Genomic DNA, 18,128 nt, shown 5'->3' on the forward strand with positions numbered 1-18,128 from the left:
GTACACTCCTGTATGCATGATGATCATGATCTTGTACCTATAATAGATCGATAAGCTTGAAGATTTGGAAAATCAGAATTGTGCATCAATAGAATTCTGACAAGCGTGACCCTGGCGAAGAGTAGTCTTTATCGAAGAAACTTTACGCATGCATTATTTAAGGTAAAGAGATTACATAAAAATAATTTTATAAAATGATATAATTTAATGTAATTTATTAAAATATAAAATTATTTTTATTATAAAATTAATCTAATAGATTAAATAAAGTCATATCAATTTATAAGATTATTTTATATAATTTTTTTTTTATAGATGTACGTAATAGTTAGTTTGGAGTTTGTCCACTAATTAGCAGTCACGTTCCCATGCCAGCAAACATAATTTTACGTACGCTAATTAATTAAACGTATTATATATATTTATAACATAAGCAAAGAATTGTTCACAAAAAAGAAACGGATTGTTTATTGCAATTGATTTCACTTTTTGGAACTATATATGAAGTATGCCCATAAAACACGTTTAATTTACGTAGGCAACCAAACAAAAATCTTCTGCAGATACTTCTAAATCTTGAAATATTATGTCGCAAATTAACACGTACGTATCAATTAATATGGAGGCTGATCAATAATTCAAAATAGATGTATTATATTATATGTAGCTAGGCATGATCAAGTCGTGTCGACCAGTACAATATCTATCTAGCTTGCTAGCTGTTACTACATATATAATATCTTGTTATAAGATAAAAAGATTAAATAATTAAACAAAAAATAAAATGATTAGTAGGCTTGTATTTTGAGATGAGTTATTTTAAATTATAAATAATAATAATATTTTATGAGTTTCATTGAGATGAGATTAACTTTTTTAAATTGATATGTATTTAATTTTTTAAGTTAAAATATATGAAATAAGTTAAAATAAATTTAATTTTTTTATAAAAAAAATAGATTCCATCAATACAACAACCAAACAAAACCTTAATCAAACTGGACTAGTACGTACGTACCATCGTCCAAGCAAGCTGGTTAATTAATTTAGACCCAATTATTTGAAGTGGCTGCAAATACATTGAAAGAAGACAAAAAATAACTTATTAGTAACATCTCTTATGTATTAAATATTAAAAATATTTTAATCATAAATAGATCTTATAATAATAGATACATATATAAATTGATATAATTTGATGTATATTTTAAATGTCTTGAGTAGTGTACCATATCAGGTCCGGTCTCGACCAGCCATCTAGAAAGAAAGAAAGGATGCTTCTACCGTCTACGTACGAAGACCGGTGGTGATCTACCGATGGAATGCGCGCACCGGTTCAATCCTTATTTTTTCCATCTTAAACATTAGGAGTCTTTTTTTTTCTTAAACATTAATAAATGCATTTCTTAATGCTTAACAAAGAAATTAAAAAACAGGAATCAGAGCATTCCAGCTAGCTTTTTCTAGAGAGAAAATGCTTACTCTTTTCCTTGTAATTATGTTGACTTTGGTATGTCGGGTCCAACACAGATTTTATCGTTTATAAGAGGGAATCATGATAAAATGGAATTATATATATATATATATATATGAAAAATGAGAAGATCTTAATTATTTCCTGACGTACATTAATATATGGTACAAATCTTAAATCGATAAGTTTCATACAAATCTTTTTTAAAAAAATAAGTCTCACTAATAAAAAATTTATTATTTTTTATACTTATTTAAGTAGAATCAATTTTTTTCCAAGAATTATATGAAATTTATATATTTAAAATTTATACAAATCATTTCGGTTAATATATATCTCAAAACCACTTTCGATCTCCAAAGAATATAGCTACGTATATATAACCTAGCTAGATATATGTGGATGGTAAAATATCATCACTTTCTAATTTTATTTAAATGAACGTCGTCGGGTACCGATCGAAGGGTTTAATTGACTTTGACATATTTATAGATATTGAATTTTGGGTTATTTATTAAAGTCAGTTAATTAATTTGTTGCATTAAGCCATGCAGTTCGTTAATATATATCACGTACGTGTTCGATAGCTAGCCTCCAATATTTCCATCAACACATACATCCTTTCAGTTTTGGACGACTAGCTGTCTAGCGTACGTTTAAGAGTACAGCATCTATACGTATGTTAAAGGTCAATATTCTGACTTTTATTCAAATATTTTGGATTTAATCGCGTTAGCTAGGCCAGCCTCCATCGTCTTATATCTATAATTCCACGCACAATGACCAAATCCATTGATTCCGGCCGGGTTATTAATTATCATATATAGCTAGAGATAATGACTTTTATAAGAAATATCGATATTAATTAATTAATGTTCTATTGCATACATGCATTTTAATCAAAGATTTCATTAATACTTTTACATCATGAAATTAAGTCATGAGTAGATCATCATCACATGCATATTGCATGTATACGATATGGGGATAAGTTATATATGATATGTCTAAAAGCTTATTTCGAATTTAAATGAACAAAATGAGCAATTTCTTTTCGAAATATTGAAGACAATTAATTAATGATCATACATATATATATATATATATATGTACGGATCATTTTATTAAAATGAAAGAGAGATACGACCATGATCAGTAGTTAGTTTTGTTGTCAACTAGCTAATTAGTGCTGGATATTGACTTTAAGAGCCGAAATTTGAAATATATATATATATATATATATATATATATATCATATATATATATATATAGTTTTGTTACTCATGATCATCTCCACACATGCACCACACATTATACTTTTTTTTTGAATTTTTTTTTGGCTTTATTCTTCCTAAATTAATTGATTTATTCTACTTTTCATCCACACACCACACATTTGATAAGAGAAAAAAAATAAATAAAAGAGGTTTGCTACTTGACAGCAAACACATATTTTCCAACTCATCCATGACTCACGGATCCACCTCAACTGCACACGATAACCAACCTCAACTGCAAGAGCCCTCTCGCAACATTACTTCATGAATTTTCTGTTGTACATTTCTTCTAGAATACTCGTGTGACTCTGTTTGTACAATAGGAATATTTTCTGTTATTGAGATTCTGTACAGCTAGCAAAAGGGATCATGCACATCTCATGTTTGTTAAATTGCCAGACTACTCGGCACCCTCAGCTCTATAAATAGAGCACTGTATAAACCTTATAGATATACAAGAGTGATGAACATTTCAGAAATATAAACTCTAACATGGTACCAGAGCTATTCGAAGACTAGCGTCTCATATGGCTGAAGCTCCTCCTCCTCCCCCTCCTTCTCCTCCTCCCCCAAAATCCTCTTTCTCTAACCCACCCACTCCCTCCCTTCTTCCTCATCTTTCCCACCTCGTTTCTGTGAAACTTACCAATGACAATTTTCTGCTATGGCGCACTCAAATGATATCTTATCTCAAAGGACAGAGGCTCTTTCACTATGTGGACGGCTCTGTCCAGCCCCCTCCTCGTCTTCTTGCAGACAACATCACCATCAACCCAGATTATCTCACCTGGCTTCAAACAGATCAGCTCATCCTCAGCGCACTAATCTCCTCCCTCTCCGATTCCCTCATCGCTCAAGTCGTTGGTCACCAAACTGCCCGCGATGCTTGGGCCGCCCTTGAAAGACTTTTTGCCTCTCAATCTCATTCTCGCATCATCCAGTTGCGTTATCAATTAGCCACAATTTCCAAAGGTTCCTCCTCTGTTTCAGACTATTTTGGCAAAGTAAAACATCTATCCGATACAATGAGTGCTGCTGGTTCTCCTCTTTCTCCCCCTAAGTTCATCTCTTACCTTCTCGCTGGCTTAAACAGTGATTACGATGCCTTTGTGACCTCTGTCACAGCTCGTGTCGAACCTCTCTCTTCAGAAGAACTATACAGCCTCCTACTCACTCATGAAAATCGTCTCTCTCACTCCAGTCACCTTCCCACCCCAACAAACTTCTCGGCCAATTTTACCTCCAACTCCTCCACTCATTCTCGAGGCTCCAATCGTGGTTCCAACTCTCGAGGTGGTTACCGTGGTCGTGGCCAAGGTCGCACATCCTCTGGTTCTCATCAATCACCTCACTCTCCATCTCCTCTACCACACAACAAACCAACCTGCCAAATTTGAAATATATATATATATATATAGTTTTGTTACTCATGATCATCTCCACACATGCACCACACACTATACTTTTTTTTTGAATTTTTTTTTGGCTTTATTCTTCCTAAATTAATTGATTTATTCTACTTTTCATCCACACACCACACATTTGATAAGAGAAAAAAAATAAATAAAAGAGGTTTGCTACTCATCATCTCCACACACCATACACCACATTTATTTTATTTATTTTTAGTTTTTGTTATTTATTTTTTATTTTATTATTCTTAAACTAATTAAAATCTTTTCCTCATCATCCATACCACACATTTAGTAAGAGAAAAAAAAATAAAAAAATAAATATAGGGTGTGTTGTGTTGGGATGATGAATATAATTTTTTAAAATAAAAAAAATTATGTGTAATATGTAGTGTGAGGATGATGAGTAAAATTATAATTATATATATATAAGAAATATAATTTATAAGAAAAAAAATCGTTATTTTAATTATTATGATGATAGATAGCGCTGCTATGCTATGCTTTTATGGGAGTCCAGGGCAACAGACCGTGCATTCTCTCAATCTGGTCCAGTTTTATCAATCCGTCAATCGAGCCTTTAATCTTAGGCCCAATGTCGGCCCAAAAGTTGAACTGGATTGTGGCCCGAAACTTATCTTCTTCTCCAAGCTTATGATCTGTCTCGCCTAAATGCACTGATCCGTGAAGAGCGATTCCCAATCTCCATACTCACTGTTTACCGCTCTAAAATGGAATTTATTGTTGAAGAGGGCAAGCATCTTCACGAGGAGTGCTCCACTATTGTCTTGGTTCGTATTTTAACTATTATATATGATATGATTTTGTTAGGTTGAAGTAATTAAGCTGTTAGTGAAACTTCAGTTTTTTTTTTTTTTTTTTCCTTTTGCTTTGTTTTCTCAGAAACCAAAAGGAGGATTGGAAATAGTATGGATGTTTTTAACTTATTTGCTTCATTTGTTTATTGTTTCTGTTAAGCCCGCGTTGTCGATTGGAAATGTGGGGCAGCTGGCAGTGGATCTTATGGTATCATCAACGAGAGCGGAGAGAATTGGGTTCTTGGATGATCCTAACGTTCTTCCCTGTGTAGGGAACGACGCGTATGGGCCGGTTCCCCAAGGCGAGCTCGCTCTTCCTCTTGAAGGTGCTGTTGCTCTCTTGCTCGTTATGGACTTTTTGGTTTAAAAAAACATTGGCCAAGTATTGAATGTATAGGTTAACATTTTCAGTATGGGTTTTCAGCTTATGATTTATCATCTAATGGGTTGACTCTTCTCCAACAAAGATCCCCCGTTGTTAAGGTTACGGCTTTTGCTCTTTTGCTCTTTTTTCTTTTTTTCATATTTATGTTTTATCTCTGCATATTTTTCAATGTTTCAGAATGGGCTACTAATGTAACGGTGTAGAAGTTTTTTTGGTGATATTACGAGTTCAATGAGATGTTTAGATAATTAGATATCAGGCCTGTTAAGAATGTGTCTTTTGTGACAATTAAACAAGTCAACTTTTCTTGGAGTAGTGCTCGCCTGTTAGGATCAGTTAATGAGCACCTAATGCTTTGTTCGTTGGTCGTTCTGCTTGATCTGTTATCTTTGTGTACCTAGTGCAATTATATTTGGAAATTTGAGAAAATGGTTTATTCTTTTTGCTTGGTACTTTGTCATGGCTGTGCTCTTGGTGGTTCTATGTTATGTATAGTACGTCTAGTTACCTATCTTAAAAGGACAGTGCTGAAGTATAATTGATCATCAAACAGGGGAAGATGGTTGAATTCGCAAAAAATTTGGCTGATTTTGCTGCTGCTAGTGGAAAGAAGGATGTTGTTGTGCTCTCAAGCTTAGACTTTGCAAGGTGGCAAAATATTGATATGTCAAGGTATGGATCAGTATAAGCTATGGGATTCTGTACTGGTCATCCCATTGTGATTCAATCACCTGGATGCCAAGGCAACTAAGCATTCCAGGATATTCAAGTAACATCTCCCTGTGTACTTGGGCTTTGCTTAATTGTGTAGATTAATAAATTCTTCTTAAATAAATATTACATGTTATTGGGCACTTTAGTATAAGTCTAGTATATAAATAACTTAAACACTATTATTAAAATAACTAATAAGTCTAGGATAATAAATTAATATCACATAATACTAATTTACTACAGTATAATAACATGTCATTAGACACTATAAATAAGTCTAATATTTGGTTTTGTTTGTTGTTGGAATGAGAACATGTAATTAATTTTAATTTGTGTTGTTGGTTGTGGTTGGGAACAAGTAACAATATTTGGTGGCTGGCTGTGTTTCAGCAGTTTTGGTTATGTAACTTTTGTTTTAGTTTTGGCTTCTATTAAATTAGCAATGAATGATTTATTTATTTTTTTTATATTTTAGTTTTGGCTTGTAAGTTGTAGTAAATCAGCAGTGAATAATTAGTTTTGATAATTTTTTTTAACTTGTAGTAAATCAACAGTGAAAGATTTAGTTTTGTAGTTTTGGTTATGTTTTTAGTAAAATTGACGTAAAGCAGCAGTGAATGATTTAGTTTTAGTTTTTAATTTTTGGAAAAATTGAAATTTGAAAGCCCACAAAAAATTAGTTTTTAAAAAATGGGCTAAATATGAAGCTAAACAAAAAATCCCAATAAAATCTCAAATTCGACAAGTCGGATTGGAGACTATACAAGTCGAAGTTCGGATTCGAACTCAGACAAAGTCGGAGTCATAGTCGGATTTAGGGGATTCCGACTTTGACTTTGTCAGTGCTCACCCCTACCTCTAGGGGTTGGCTCAATTGGTAAAGGCCTTGGTCTTGGTAGTATACTCCTTCTAAGTCTAAGGTTAAAATCTTCTTGGATGTAAACAATTTATAGGGGCCATCAGACTGAGGGAACTTCCTCTTGAATTACCCAAGGTGCACTTGCAGGAAACTCTTTGCCGAAGGCTTGTGCACCCCCGGGATTAGTCGAGACTTTGTTCTTGGACACCCGATGCCAATAAAAATAAATAAATTCTTATAAAAAAAAAAGGATGTTCAAGTAAACACTAGAGTCTTTGAAGTTGCAAGTACTAGGAATGAGCTTTTGGACTTGAGCATTTGAATCTTGCTTCTACTAGTAAAACTAGTGATCTGATATCTCACTATTTAGTAATTGAAAAAAAAGGAAGTCCTGCAATTTCGGTATCTCTTGAGCTGTTGTGTACAGTATTGAATTCATATGAAGTGTGAGTACTGCCTCGATTTCTGACTCTCTCTCCCAACCATCATGCAGCTCTTATCTTCTTTCTGAAAATTGTTTTCAGCTACACCTTTGCTTTCTTTGTGGCAACCACTATATTTTGGCAGAATGTCCAGGCTTTCTGCTTTGCTGCAAGCCTGCAATTATCATCTCATTATCATTTTTTTGAAACTAGCAATTATTACTATTATGACTTTCCTGTTGCCTATGGCATTTTTTTCACGACTGATTTATCCTTTATCACATCAGTGGTTTGCAGATGTACTACTTGTCTAGTACCAATACTGATGGAACAGATGATCACTGTGAGCAACTCAATTGGAAAAGACTGCAGGAATACAACCCTGACCAGAGGGGTTGGAAATATCTCAGCACTTTAGCTGAAGGAAATGCCACGCAGGAAGACAACTTTCCTTTTGAAGATGAGCTAGAAGAAGAAGATTACTACCCAAGCTTGCCCTTCGCTGCACTCTTTTCTTGTTTTAAGGTATTGTTCGTTCTATTATGATTATGACAACGAAAAAATGTACATTACATCTTTTGCTAGGAAGCTCCCCCTAAGGTGAGACGGGAACATAATGTTAGTTTATATTGAATGTACTTTCTCACACATTATTGGTGTGAAGTAATGAATAAGCCAGCCGCCGGTTTATATTCCAGTAGAGTTCATACTTGCTTATATGAACTACAAAACGTAAAGAAAGCAAGATGAAAAAAGGTTACTACTTCAATATTCTACTTTCCATAAGCTTGTCATCTAGGATGCCAAGAAAATACACTTACAATGCATATGTGTATATGTGTAACACAGCAGACGGATATAAATGCCAATCAGGGGATCTGTCATGGCTGACATCCCATCTCTGTTCTGAACACTTTTGATTTGAGTCCACATTTTACGGTCTATTATCTCTCATCCTCTGTCTCTGTCTGTCTCTCTCACTCTGATTGTCTCCCTCCCCTTCCTGCTGAATAACATATATGGTATGATATCAAAATTAAATTGTGTTAGCATGCATAGCAGGAACAGTTTTTCTGAACAAGGTGAGTTTGATGTACAAAATGTGTTGCTTTGTTAATCAGGCCAGAGGTTTGAAAGTCACCTGCTTATTATGTTACTGCTCAGAAGGAGACAACATACCAGATGCTTTTCATTTGGCTGAGGCTGCAAGCAAACTTCTTGGGCTGAGTCCCAGTAATTTCCATGGTATGCTTCCCCAGTAGTGGCTATTCGATACTTTATTATTACTTTTTTACTACTTTTCACTACTATTCAATATTTTATCACTACTTTTTCACTACTATTTACAGATCATCTGAGATCACCTCAGTACCCAAACATACCCTTAATCTTTGCATCATAGCCATATGGATACTGTAAAAAATTTGATATCCCATTTGGAGCTTTCTTCTTGGTGTAATCATCATGGCCTTTCTGTAACTGCCAATTTTGAGAATGTGGAGCATATGTTTTGCATCTTATGAATGTTCAGACCAGCACACACTTTAAAACACTTTGAAGCTTAGGGATCATGTATCCATCCTTGCATTCACTCAGCCACCTCCACCATTCACTTTTCAATTTAGCATAGCTTTAAAAATAAATTGCAAGTCTTTGGAAGTTTAAGCTGTTTAATTCTATCTTCTTTACCCAAATATTTGCCATGGGTTCTTTTGCGGACGTCTACATTTACATCTCTAAGCTGAAAAAATTTCTTACTAGTTGATTCTCTCTTTGTTTTTCACTCCTTTTATGAGGATTTATTTTGGTTTCACGTAGAATTGATTTTCTGGAAGATACTTTGTTTATGAGAGAGAGAGAGAGAGAGAGAGATTTTCTTTAGGGATAATTATTTTTTTGGATGTGGTTGCTTCGAGCAATATGATGTGAATTGAGTTTGGTTGTCAAGCAACCGCACTAATTTTTCTCACTTTGTACTCTTGGTTCTGTTTAGGCAATGAAGGTGGTAAATGGCTCGTACCATTTTCTTGGAATACTGTGTATGGACCGCCCCCAGATATGTCCATCTTTTAGGCTGTACTAACCGAAAGACCGGAGATTGGATCTCCATCCTTATTCCCCGATGGGTTGTGGAAATCTGGCGGTGCTTTTGCATGCATGTAAACAGTAACTTATTATGTTGGGAATTAAAGATTTGGATATCGTTTTTTCATTTGTTGGACATTTTTTCTTCTCTTCTTATTCCCTCCTCCCCCTAGTTAAGTGTGTGTATATATATATAAGGTAAAATCTCCACCCTCCTAAACTACATAAATAACTAGGGGTGAAAATCGATGCCTTCAATGCTATTTTTGGGCAAGACCAACGCCAATGCCGACCGATGAGAGGAAATATGGAGGATCAACTGGCCGTAACCGATCGATGGAGAGGAGAAAACCAGTTGTATCGACTCTGGTGGTTCACGGTCAATTTCTCGATTTGAGCTAATGGCGATGGTGGTCTGAGAGAGTTGCAGAGGAGAAAGAGAGAGAGGATGAGAGAAACTAGAAATCGATTGGGGAAGAAGAAGAGAGGTTGAAGACGATATGATATTGAAACGATATCGTTTCACTTATTTTCTCTTTCATATGTTAAGGCTAAAACGACGCCGTTGATTTAATACCAAACGGTGTCGTTTCATATATATTAAGACAAACTAATATACCATCGACCAGTTTGGTAGTTTGACAGTAGTTCAAATCGGGACCGAACTGATCAACTTTGATTTGAGAAAATAACCACCGCATGCCGATCGGTTCTCCATCGATTCAAGCTGGTTCCTGACACGACCGGTTGATTCGTGTCGGTGGCAGTCTGTTGCGTCAATTTCTATTTAGCCCTATAAATAAAACATTACCCAATTTTAAATGCTAAAGCTTTTTATATGTAAAAATTATTTATCCGTTGTAAGCAAGATTACTAATAAAATTGGAATATAATTATTTTTCTGAATAAATAAATAAATGGAAACTATAGGTAATGAGAGTTGAAAATATGGCCAAGATGTTTCTAAAAAGAAAAATGATAGTTGCAGTCGTGAGTACGCAAGTGACACGCAATCATTTTGAAAAAATTGAATAAATATGAGACTCACATGAAAAAAAAAAAAAAAAAATTAATAGTAGACCCTACCTTTTTTCAAAGCGACTGCACAGTACTTATGTACTCCATGACTGCATGTAGTATTACTTTTCTGAAAATCCCTATGCATCACAAGTTTACTCTTTTTTTTTTTTTTCTTCGCGAGTTGATATTTATATATATTAGACCATAGCTAATAAATACAGAGTTCAAAAGTTTAGAAGTAAAGAAATTATACAAATATATAAGGTGGATTTTTTCCACTATGAAATTGCAACAAAGATGGTAGAATTTGGATTAAATAGATGTTACCAAATGCTTGCGTCGCCGTTGTCCATTGTGCTAGATTATGCGTGTATCAATTTTGAGATCGATGAATTTTCCTCACTGTCCATTCCTTGAATGAATTTAAAATGTGTTTGATGTCATTGATGATGAGGCTCATGATCCATTTTTGGATGTAAGAGGTAGGCCTGTGCAGGTAAATACATAAACCGATCCACCCGACTGACCCGACCTCGCCAATCCGATACTGTCGAGTTAAAATCAGAAGCGGGTCGCAATTTGTGTTTAGCGGGCGAAACACAAAATCACCCGATAACCCGCTCCCTTCTTCATCGAAAAAAGACCTAGCCTCTCTCTCTCTCTCTCTCTCTCTCTCACACAGACGGCACTCGACAACGATAGCGTGGTCGCTGTTCTTGGTCGAGTCGACGACGAAGTTTAGCAACCCATACGGTTAAACCCCCCAAGGTGAGATTCTAATCTTCTTTCTCTATTTATTTTTTAGTATTGTCCCCCAAAACATAGCATTCTTGAAAGTCACTGATTCTTCTCCTTCTCCTACTAACTTTTCTTCTTCTTCTTTTAAAACTTCTAATAGTAGACATGGTCCGTGTGGATGCAATCGTCAACCCCAATGTTTGGGTGATTGATTGATTTTTGCAAGTGGGTTTGATTTCTTCTTTTTTGTTTTTATTTTCTTTTCTTTTGTTTTATTTTTTGCGTGGTTTCGGCCTTCTGGGTATTACATGAGAAATAAAATTCCATGGTTCTAATTTAGCTGACTCCATCTAAACAATAAATTTGAAAGCTAGAATTAAACTAAAATTGTTATTAGTTATTATTATGAATATAAGGATCTAAATCCCAAACAGAGAGGCTGCTTGAGTTTCGCCCCCGAGGGGGGGGGGATGATGGCGGCTGAAATGGGCTTACTAGTCTTAGTCACTTTGAATGATCAACATCTACAATTCTGCAGGTGTTCCCTCTTTCATAATCTTAGGTTTTGTTATTGAAAATTTGTGTAGTTGTTTTGAACATTTGAAAATTTTGATAATTTTAGTAGTTTTAGTTTGAAACTTTATTTAGATTAATTTGTAGTAGTTTAGTTTGAAAGTCTATTTAGTTTTAAAATGGATTTAAAACCTATATAAAATGACCTTTCAAGAATTATTTTTTCCAGGCTCAGTCTCTGCGCTTTTTGATGGCCATTAAGGCGGTTGTTGCTTCTCCTAAATTTGGATTTATACGGCTGATGAGATCATTTTTTACAAATAATATTTCTCCATTGTCTTTTCGGCATATGGATGCTAGAATGGAACCCTATTTTCTGATCGCTGACATCAAATGCTGTTGAAAAGTTTCTGAATGGCCACATCAAATGCATCACAAGTTTACTTGCATATGATAAGCATGGAGTTGCACACATTTCTAGGTGGCAAATAGGGAAGTTTGGCGAGGCTTCTCTTTTCAATGATATGAAAACTTTGATTCAGACAACGAAAAATAAAAAATAAAAAAGGTGGCAAATCAACTTCTCCTGGCTGCTCGTGAAAAGGGAGGGAACGGTACAGAGTCAGAGACAACCACATGTTTTACACGGCACTCTTACGTTAACAGTTTTGCCAATGATTCTAGCATTTTTCTTTTAAAAATAGTTATATTACGTATAGTTGTAGAATATATAAATACTGTATAATTATTTAAAAATAAAATAAAATTTATTATTAAAATGTTAATTTTTTTTTATATAAGTCTCATACAGTTTAAACTTTATCCAATCGCCATGTCATTAATGTTTAGTACAAATTACGATCATCCTCTTTCGTTATGTTGTACTGTGGAAGATGACTTTTCAAAAAAGGAATAAAGTTTAAAAATGATTTTGCCATGAAAATATAAAACAGTTGGATAACGGAATATATCTTCTTCTTCTTTGTTTGTTTGGAAAATTATAAACTTACAATTAATCTACAACTAATTTATTATTAATCTATTTAAAATGAATGGAAGTTAAGTAAAATTAAAATTATCTTCAAATGAAGTGTCACAATTGTATTGATTGATTTAAAATAAATTATAAAATAGTTATAGATATATCATTATTCTTTGTGTTTTTATGGCCCGGATATATTTCGCTTGCATAATTACGACAGAAAATGGTGAGAGAGGAACATCTGCTTTGATCATTGCTAAGCAGCATTAATCAATGATTAAATTTTATTAAGAATATAATATAATTAATTAATTTCTTTTGTTTTTAGTTTAACTTTTTTATACATATGAAAATTTCATATAATATCATAGCGTAAATTTTAGCTTGAATTTGAATTTTAACTTTATATTTTATTCTATTTAATTAAATATTTTACATGTTATACTCACTTGAGATAAAGTCAACTTCTTTATATTAGATTAAACTTTTCAAATAAACGAGGATTTTACGTGATATTTTTTATGAACTTGTACTGATCCACAGATTGTTGGATAAAGAGCCTTTGAATATACGGTTTGCGTCTAAAATTAGAGTATGACTCACGCACTTCTAATTTGAAGGTATAGATTTCAGAGATAGATGCCCATTATATAACGTTTACGTACCGAGTATTTAATGATGACATGATGTTATGAAAATTACATGGACAATAATAAATATTTTTAAATTAATATTTATATGATATATATATATATATATTATATTTCTCTCTAAAATACAAACTCGACAAAAATTATAGAAATCTTAATGTAGGAATTAGTAATGGACTTTTACACGATATAATGTATTTAATTAGTGATCTAATAATTAAAATTGTTAATTTTTTTCTTATTTTTCGTTTTGAGCTTCATTTAGAAGACTCCACACCCTTCCATAGCCCATCCCGCGTTAACCATACATAGTTCAAAACTAAGCCGTGAAACTTGGAGTTTCCAATCTGAGGATGCTCGAAGAATGAGATCAGATAAAAATTTTATAAATAATAATAAAATAATTTGTAAATAGTAATGAAACAGTTTGATATAAATATTTATTAGATTTTGAAAAATAAGAGAGAAAAAGTTGAATAAAAAATATTATAAAGTTAAAATATTATTTTTGTTTTTAAATTTAAAAAAATTGAATTACTTTTCACTTTTTATTTGAAAAGTTGAGAAAATTATAATGATTAGTCTGAAAGTATTTGTATTTGAATGATATTTGAAAAATAAATAAGATAATATAGTAAGATGAGATAAGATGAAATGAAATGAGATGTGATATGATGAAAAATATTTCTAGCAAACTGGAGGCCTTGCATTCATAGCCAGGAAAGATTGAAGGGAAGGGTAGGTACGTAGTACTGCAATAATTCAACATCGATTATTAATTAGCAATTAAATTAAGTTTATATTAGATCGAGTTGCTAAACATTACTAGCAAACTGGAGGCCTTGCATTCATGGACTTGGTTCATGTCCTATTTTTTAAATGTATATATATATATATATGGAAAAATTTATTTTGCTGCACAAAGTTTATCGCTCTATTTGATAGCTCTGTGAAACAAAATTAATAATTTTTTTATTTATTAATTAAAAAAGTGATTTTTAATGTATTGATATCTTTTAAATATTTTTTAAAAATATTTAAAAATAATAAAAAAATATGAATAAAAAAAATATTAACTTTGCATTAGCAGTCACTTACAGTGGTAAGCTGCAAGCGGCACGCTAACTTTACTCTATATATATATATATATATATATATATATATATATAACATATTTTTTAAATGAGACATGCATGCATTGCATGGGATAAATGCTTTTACATATCTGGTTATTTTTTAAAGGAACATTCAATTGCCCGACAATGTCGTTTCCAAGTAATTAATTTCAATTTTCAACCCTTATTTTCACCAACGTTTTCAATTCCTTGGCCTCCCGTCTTGTCTCCAAAGTACTTTTTGTCACTGCAGTCTGCATGGTTCGAGAAACGTGATGCATGGGGCTACATATACATGATAGGAGGCCAAGGAATTGTATTATAATGCCAAAATATTGACTTTCAAATAGATCAGTAGTTCGACGATCATTTTAGATTATTAAAATTCATACATTAAATCTTCAAGTTATAAAAAAAAGTAAAATTTTATATTCTTCTTTGATCCTTATGATTAATTTAGCTATAGATGATATCGTATAATAATCTCGATAATCGGGTAATAAACAAAAAATATTAATTTTTATAATTCTAAAATTATTATTAATTTGATGTATAAGTATAAAATATTTATTGATTTTAAAAAGATAATATTCATCACCCTTTTAATAATTATTATTTTATTAGTATATTAATAAATAATTATAATAAGAAGATTGATGTAATATTATTATATTATAGCAGTACTATTCCGATTTACAAATTAAGAATTATATAAAGGAGTAATGTTAGATACAAGTCTTAAATAGAGAAGTCTTATATAAATTTTTTGTAAAAAAATAAATCTTATTAATAAATAATAATTTTTTTATATATTTTAAAAGTAAGATCCACTTTTTATAAAGACTTTGATAAAATTTATCAATTTAAAACTTGTAAAAATTATTTCTCTTGTATAAAGTAATTGTACTACGTTGGTTCTGTAGTAAAACCGCACGTTCGCACACCCTGTTAGTCACGTTTCGTTAAAAGTCAAGTTAGCTTTTTCCAGTCGTGGTTCACAGACAAAAAGATTTATAATAATAATAATAATAATAATTTTACTTGAAAACATTTACATCACATGGATATAATTCATGCATCATGATTTAATTCAAAAGATAAATTTTAAATTTTAAATCTTATAAATCAAATTATATTTTATAAATAATAGTACTATATAATATAAAAACTTTCAAATAGTACTACTCTTATACTATTGAATTCATCCACATTTCAATAATGTGTAATTCAACGTGACAACGTCGTGAGAACTCTTGTTAAACAATCACCAACGATAAGAAAATTCAATATATCTATTTAGAAATGATACACGCGGTACATTAACCTTTTACATAATTATATTTTAAAATAAAAGTATTTATATAAATTGATGTTGTTTTTATAAGTTACTTTATAGGAATGCTCATCACTTAAAACATAGTTATATAAATAGTTATACGTATGCTCACGATGATCATTTTCTATATGGTCAACGCTAGGGTGCACAGTACTCAATGTGTACTCACACCAATACAAATATTTTTTTTTCTTTTTATTTTAAGAATTTTTTTAAAATTCTTAATCATTAAGAAAAAGTTTAAAAAAATATTAAAATATTAAAATATATAAATGTGCATATTTGGTGGGCATATTTAAAATTCATACCATCATTTTCCTTTATAGTACATATATATATATATTTACTAGCGGTTGAGCAATGTGCAAGGCACATTTATCCGGTTGAAAAATAACTTATTTTGTAAAATATAAATATGTTTTGGGTAAAAAAAAAAAAACGTAATCATAAGTAAAATAAATAGTATATAGAGAATTTTTTATGAACTCAATTTCTGCACCTAACAAGCCAAAAGAGATGTGAGGAATTTTTGTGATAGTGATAGTACTTCACTGCATAAATCGAAGCAATCCAACCGAAGAAAAAAAAATGAGAAGTGGTAAAATGAAGGGTTGGATTTAAATCTTAAAAATTTTAATGTACCAGCAGCAGCCTCGTCCTTCAAAAAATAACACACGTAGACATCATATCTTTAGATATGATTTAGATTGATGTATTAATAGTAGTGATATGGTTTGTGAATAGTAATATATAAAATTATTTGGATTAAGATGTTTTATTTGATTTTAGAAAATGAGAGAAAAAAAGTTAAAATATTATTGGAATATAATTTTTTAATGTAGTTTTTGTTTTAAAATTTAAAAAATTTATATTTAAGAAAATTGTAATGATTAGATTAACAAATTAAAAAATATTTTATATTTAAATAATATTTTAAAAAATATATAAAAGTTTCTAAAAACCTAAGAATCTATTAATCTCTTCCTCGAACTCAATAATTTTGTTTGGGAAGAAATAGATTGTCAATTCCCTCCTGACCCAATGATGTTGTAAATTTTTTATTTTTTTAAAATTTTTTATGATGATTAAAAAAATACATGAAAAAAAAGACAAAAAAATAAAAAAATGAAATACACATTCATGACATATTTTCAGGTTACTTTTTTATTAGTTGTAGCAGTTCTCTTTAGTTAATTAAGAATATTATCATATTTAAATTATGTTAAAACTTTAATTATTTATATAGTTATACTTTTTAGATTTTCTAATTGATAAAAAAAAAGCACGTTTGCCACATCTGTCAAATTGAAGAAAAAAATAAAGTGTAATTTCAAATATTAAAATAGTCTAATGTATAAGAATAAAATTATTATTTATTTATGTTCATCATTTATTATGAAATTTAAATTATATTAAAAATTCAAATTAATTAGATAGTTTTTTTCTCTTAAAAATGTACAGTAAAATTTTATCATTTATTTAATGATAAAAAATTAGTATTTTATAAATTAAAGTTTATTTTTAGTGTATGATATAATAAACAGTAATAGGATATGCGAAAAAAACATGCGAAGAAAAAAAAATAGCTTCTTTATTAATCATTTAAAACTCAAAAATTAATATTTTTTTCACTTTTTCTTTCTTTCTCTCTCTCATTTCCTACGCACGATTGCGGTATTACGTCGCATATTGACATTCACACGAAAAAAAAAAAAAAAATTCATCATACTGTCGATGAACAGTAATAAGATATGAAAAAAATTAAAAAAAAAAATCAGTTGATTTATATTTACTGTTCATGATGAACAGTAACGATTATAAGCTCTTTTAAATAATAGGGAGATATATATATATATACGCGCGCTAAATAGTTTGTCCCATTGACAAGTCATATTGGTAGAATGAGAAAGAGAATTTTAATACTATATTTGAAATATATATATATATATATATACGCGCGCTAAATAGTTTGTCCCATTGACAAGTCATATTGGTAGAATGAGAAAGAGAATTTTAATACTATATTTGAATTAGATAATTCTATATGTTAATTAAAGACCTGCAAACCTAGTTATGTTTACTTATAAGGATCGTGCTACATCTATCGAGGGTGTTGATTGTAAAATTCTCCGGATAAGGCCATTGGGTGATTTTATTTTATTTTAATGTATTTTTTTATACTTTTAAATATTTTAAAAAAATTCATAACATTATTAAAAAATAAATTTTTAATCACTAAACAAAAAAAGAATCGAAAAGATGTCTTGGGAGGCCAAGCATTTTCCTTACCTATAAATATCCCCATGTCTCTTTACACAAGGCATCGCA

General features: G+C 31.1%; 2 protein-coding genes across 2 annotated transcripts; both read left to right on the forward strand.

The window, feature by feature from the left end:
• Positions 1-3,278: 3,278 nt before the first annotated feature.
• Positions 3,279-4,148, forward strand: LOC109015434. Its single transcript, XM_018997903.2, has one exon. It carries the CDS (start codon positions 3,279-3,281, stop codon positions 4,146-4,148), a length of 870 nt encoding a protein of 289 aa, XP_018853448.2.
• Positions 4,149-4,811: 663 nt separating this feature from the next.
• LOC109010699 (proteasome assembly chaperone 2) lies at positions 4,812-9,584 on the forward strand. Its single transcript, XM_035684892.1, has 7 exons — positions 4,812-4,954; positions 5,142-5,307; positions 5,406-5,464; positions 5,920-6,038; positions 7,649-7,886; positions 8,483-8,606; positions 9,355-9,584. Exons 1-7 carry the CDS (start codon positions 4,895-4,897, stop codon positions 9,432-9,434), a joined length of 846 nt encoding a protein of 281 aa, XP_035540785.1. The 5' UTR covers positions 4,812-4,894; the 3' UTR covers positions 9,435-9,584.
• The last annotated feature ends 8,544 nt before the right edge of the window (positions 9,585-18,128 follow it).

Source organism: Juglans regia, chromosome 13 (assembly GCF_001411555.2).
Source record: "Juglans regia cultivar Chandler chromosome 13, Walnut 2.0, whole genome shotgun sequence".
Lineage (NCBI taxonomy): Eukaryota > Viridiplantae > Streptophyta > Magnoliopsida > Fagales > Juglandaceae > Juglans > Juglans regia.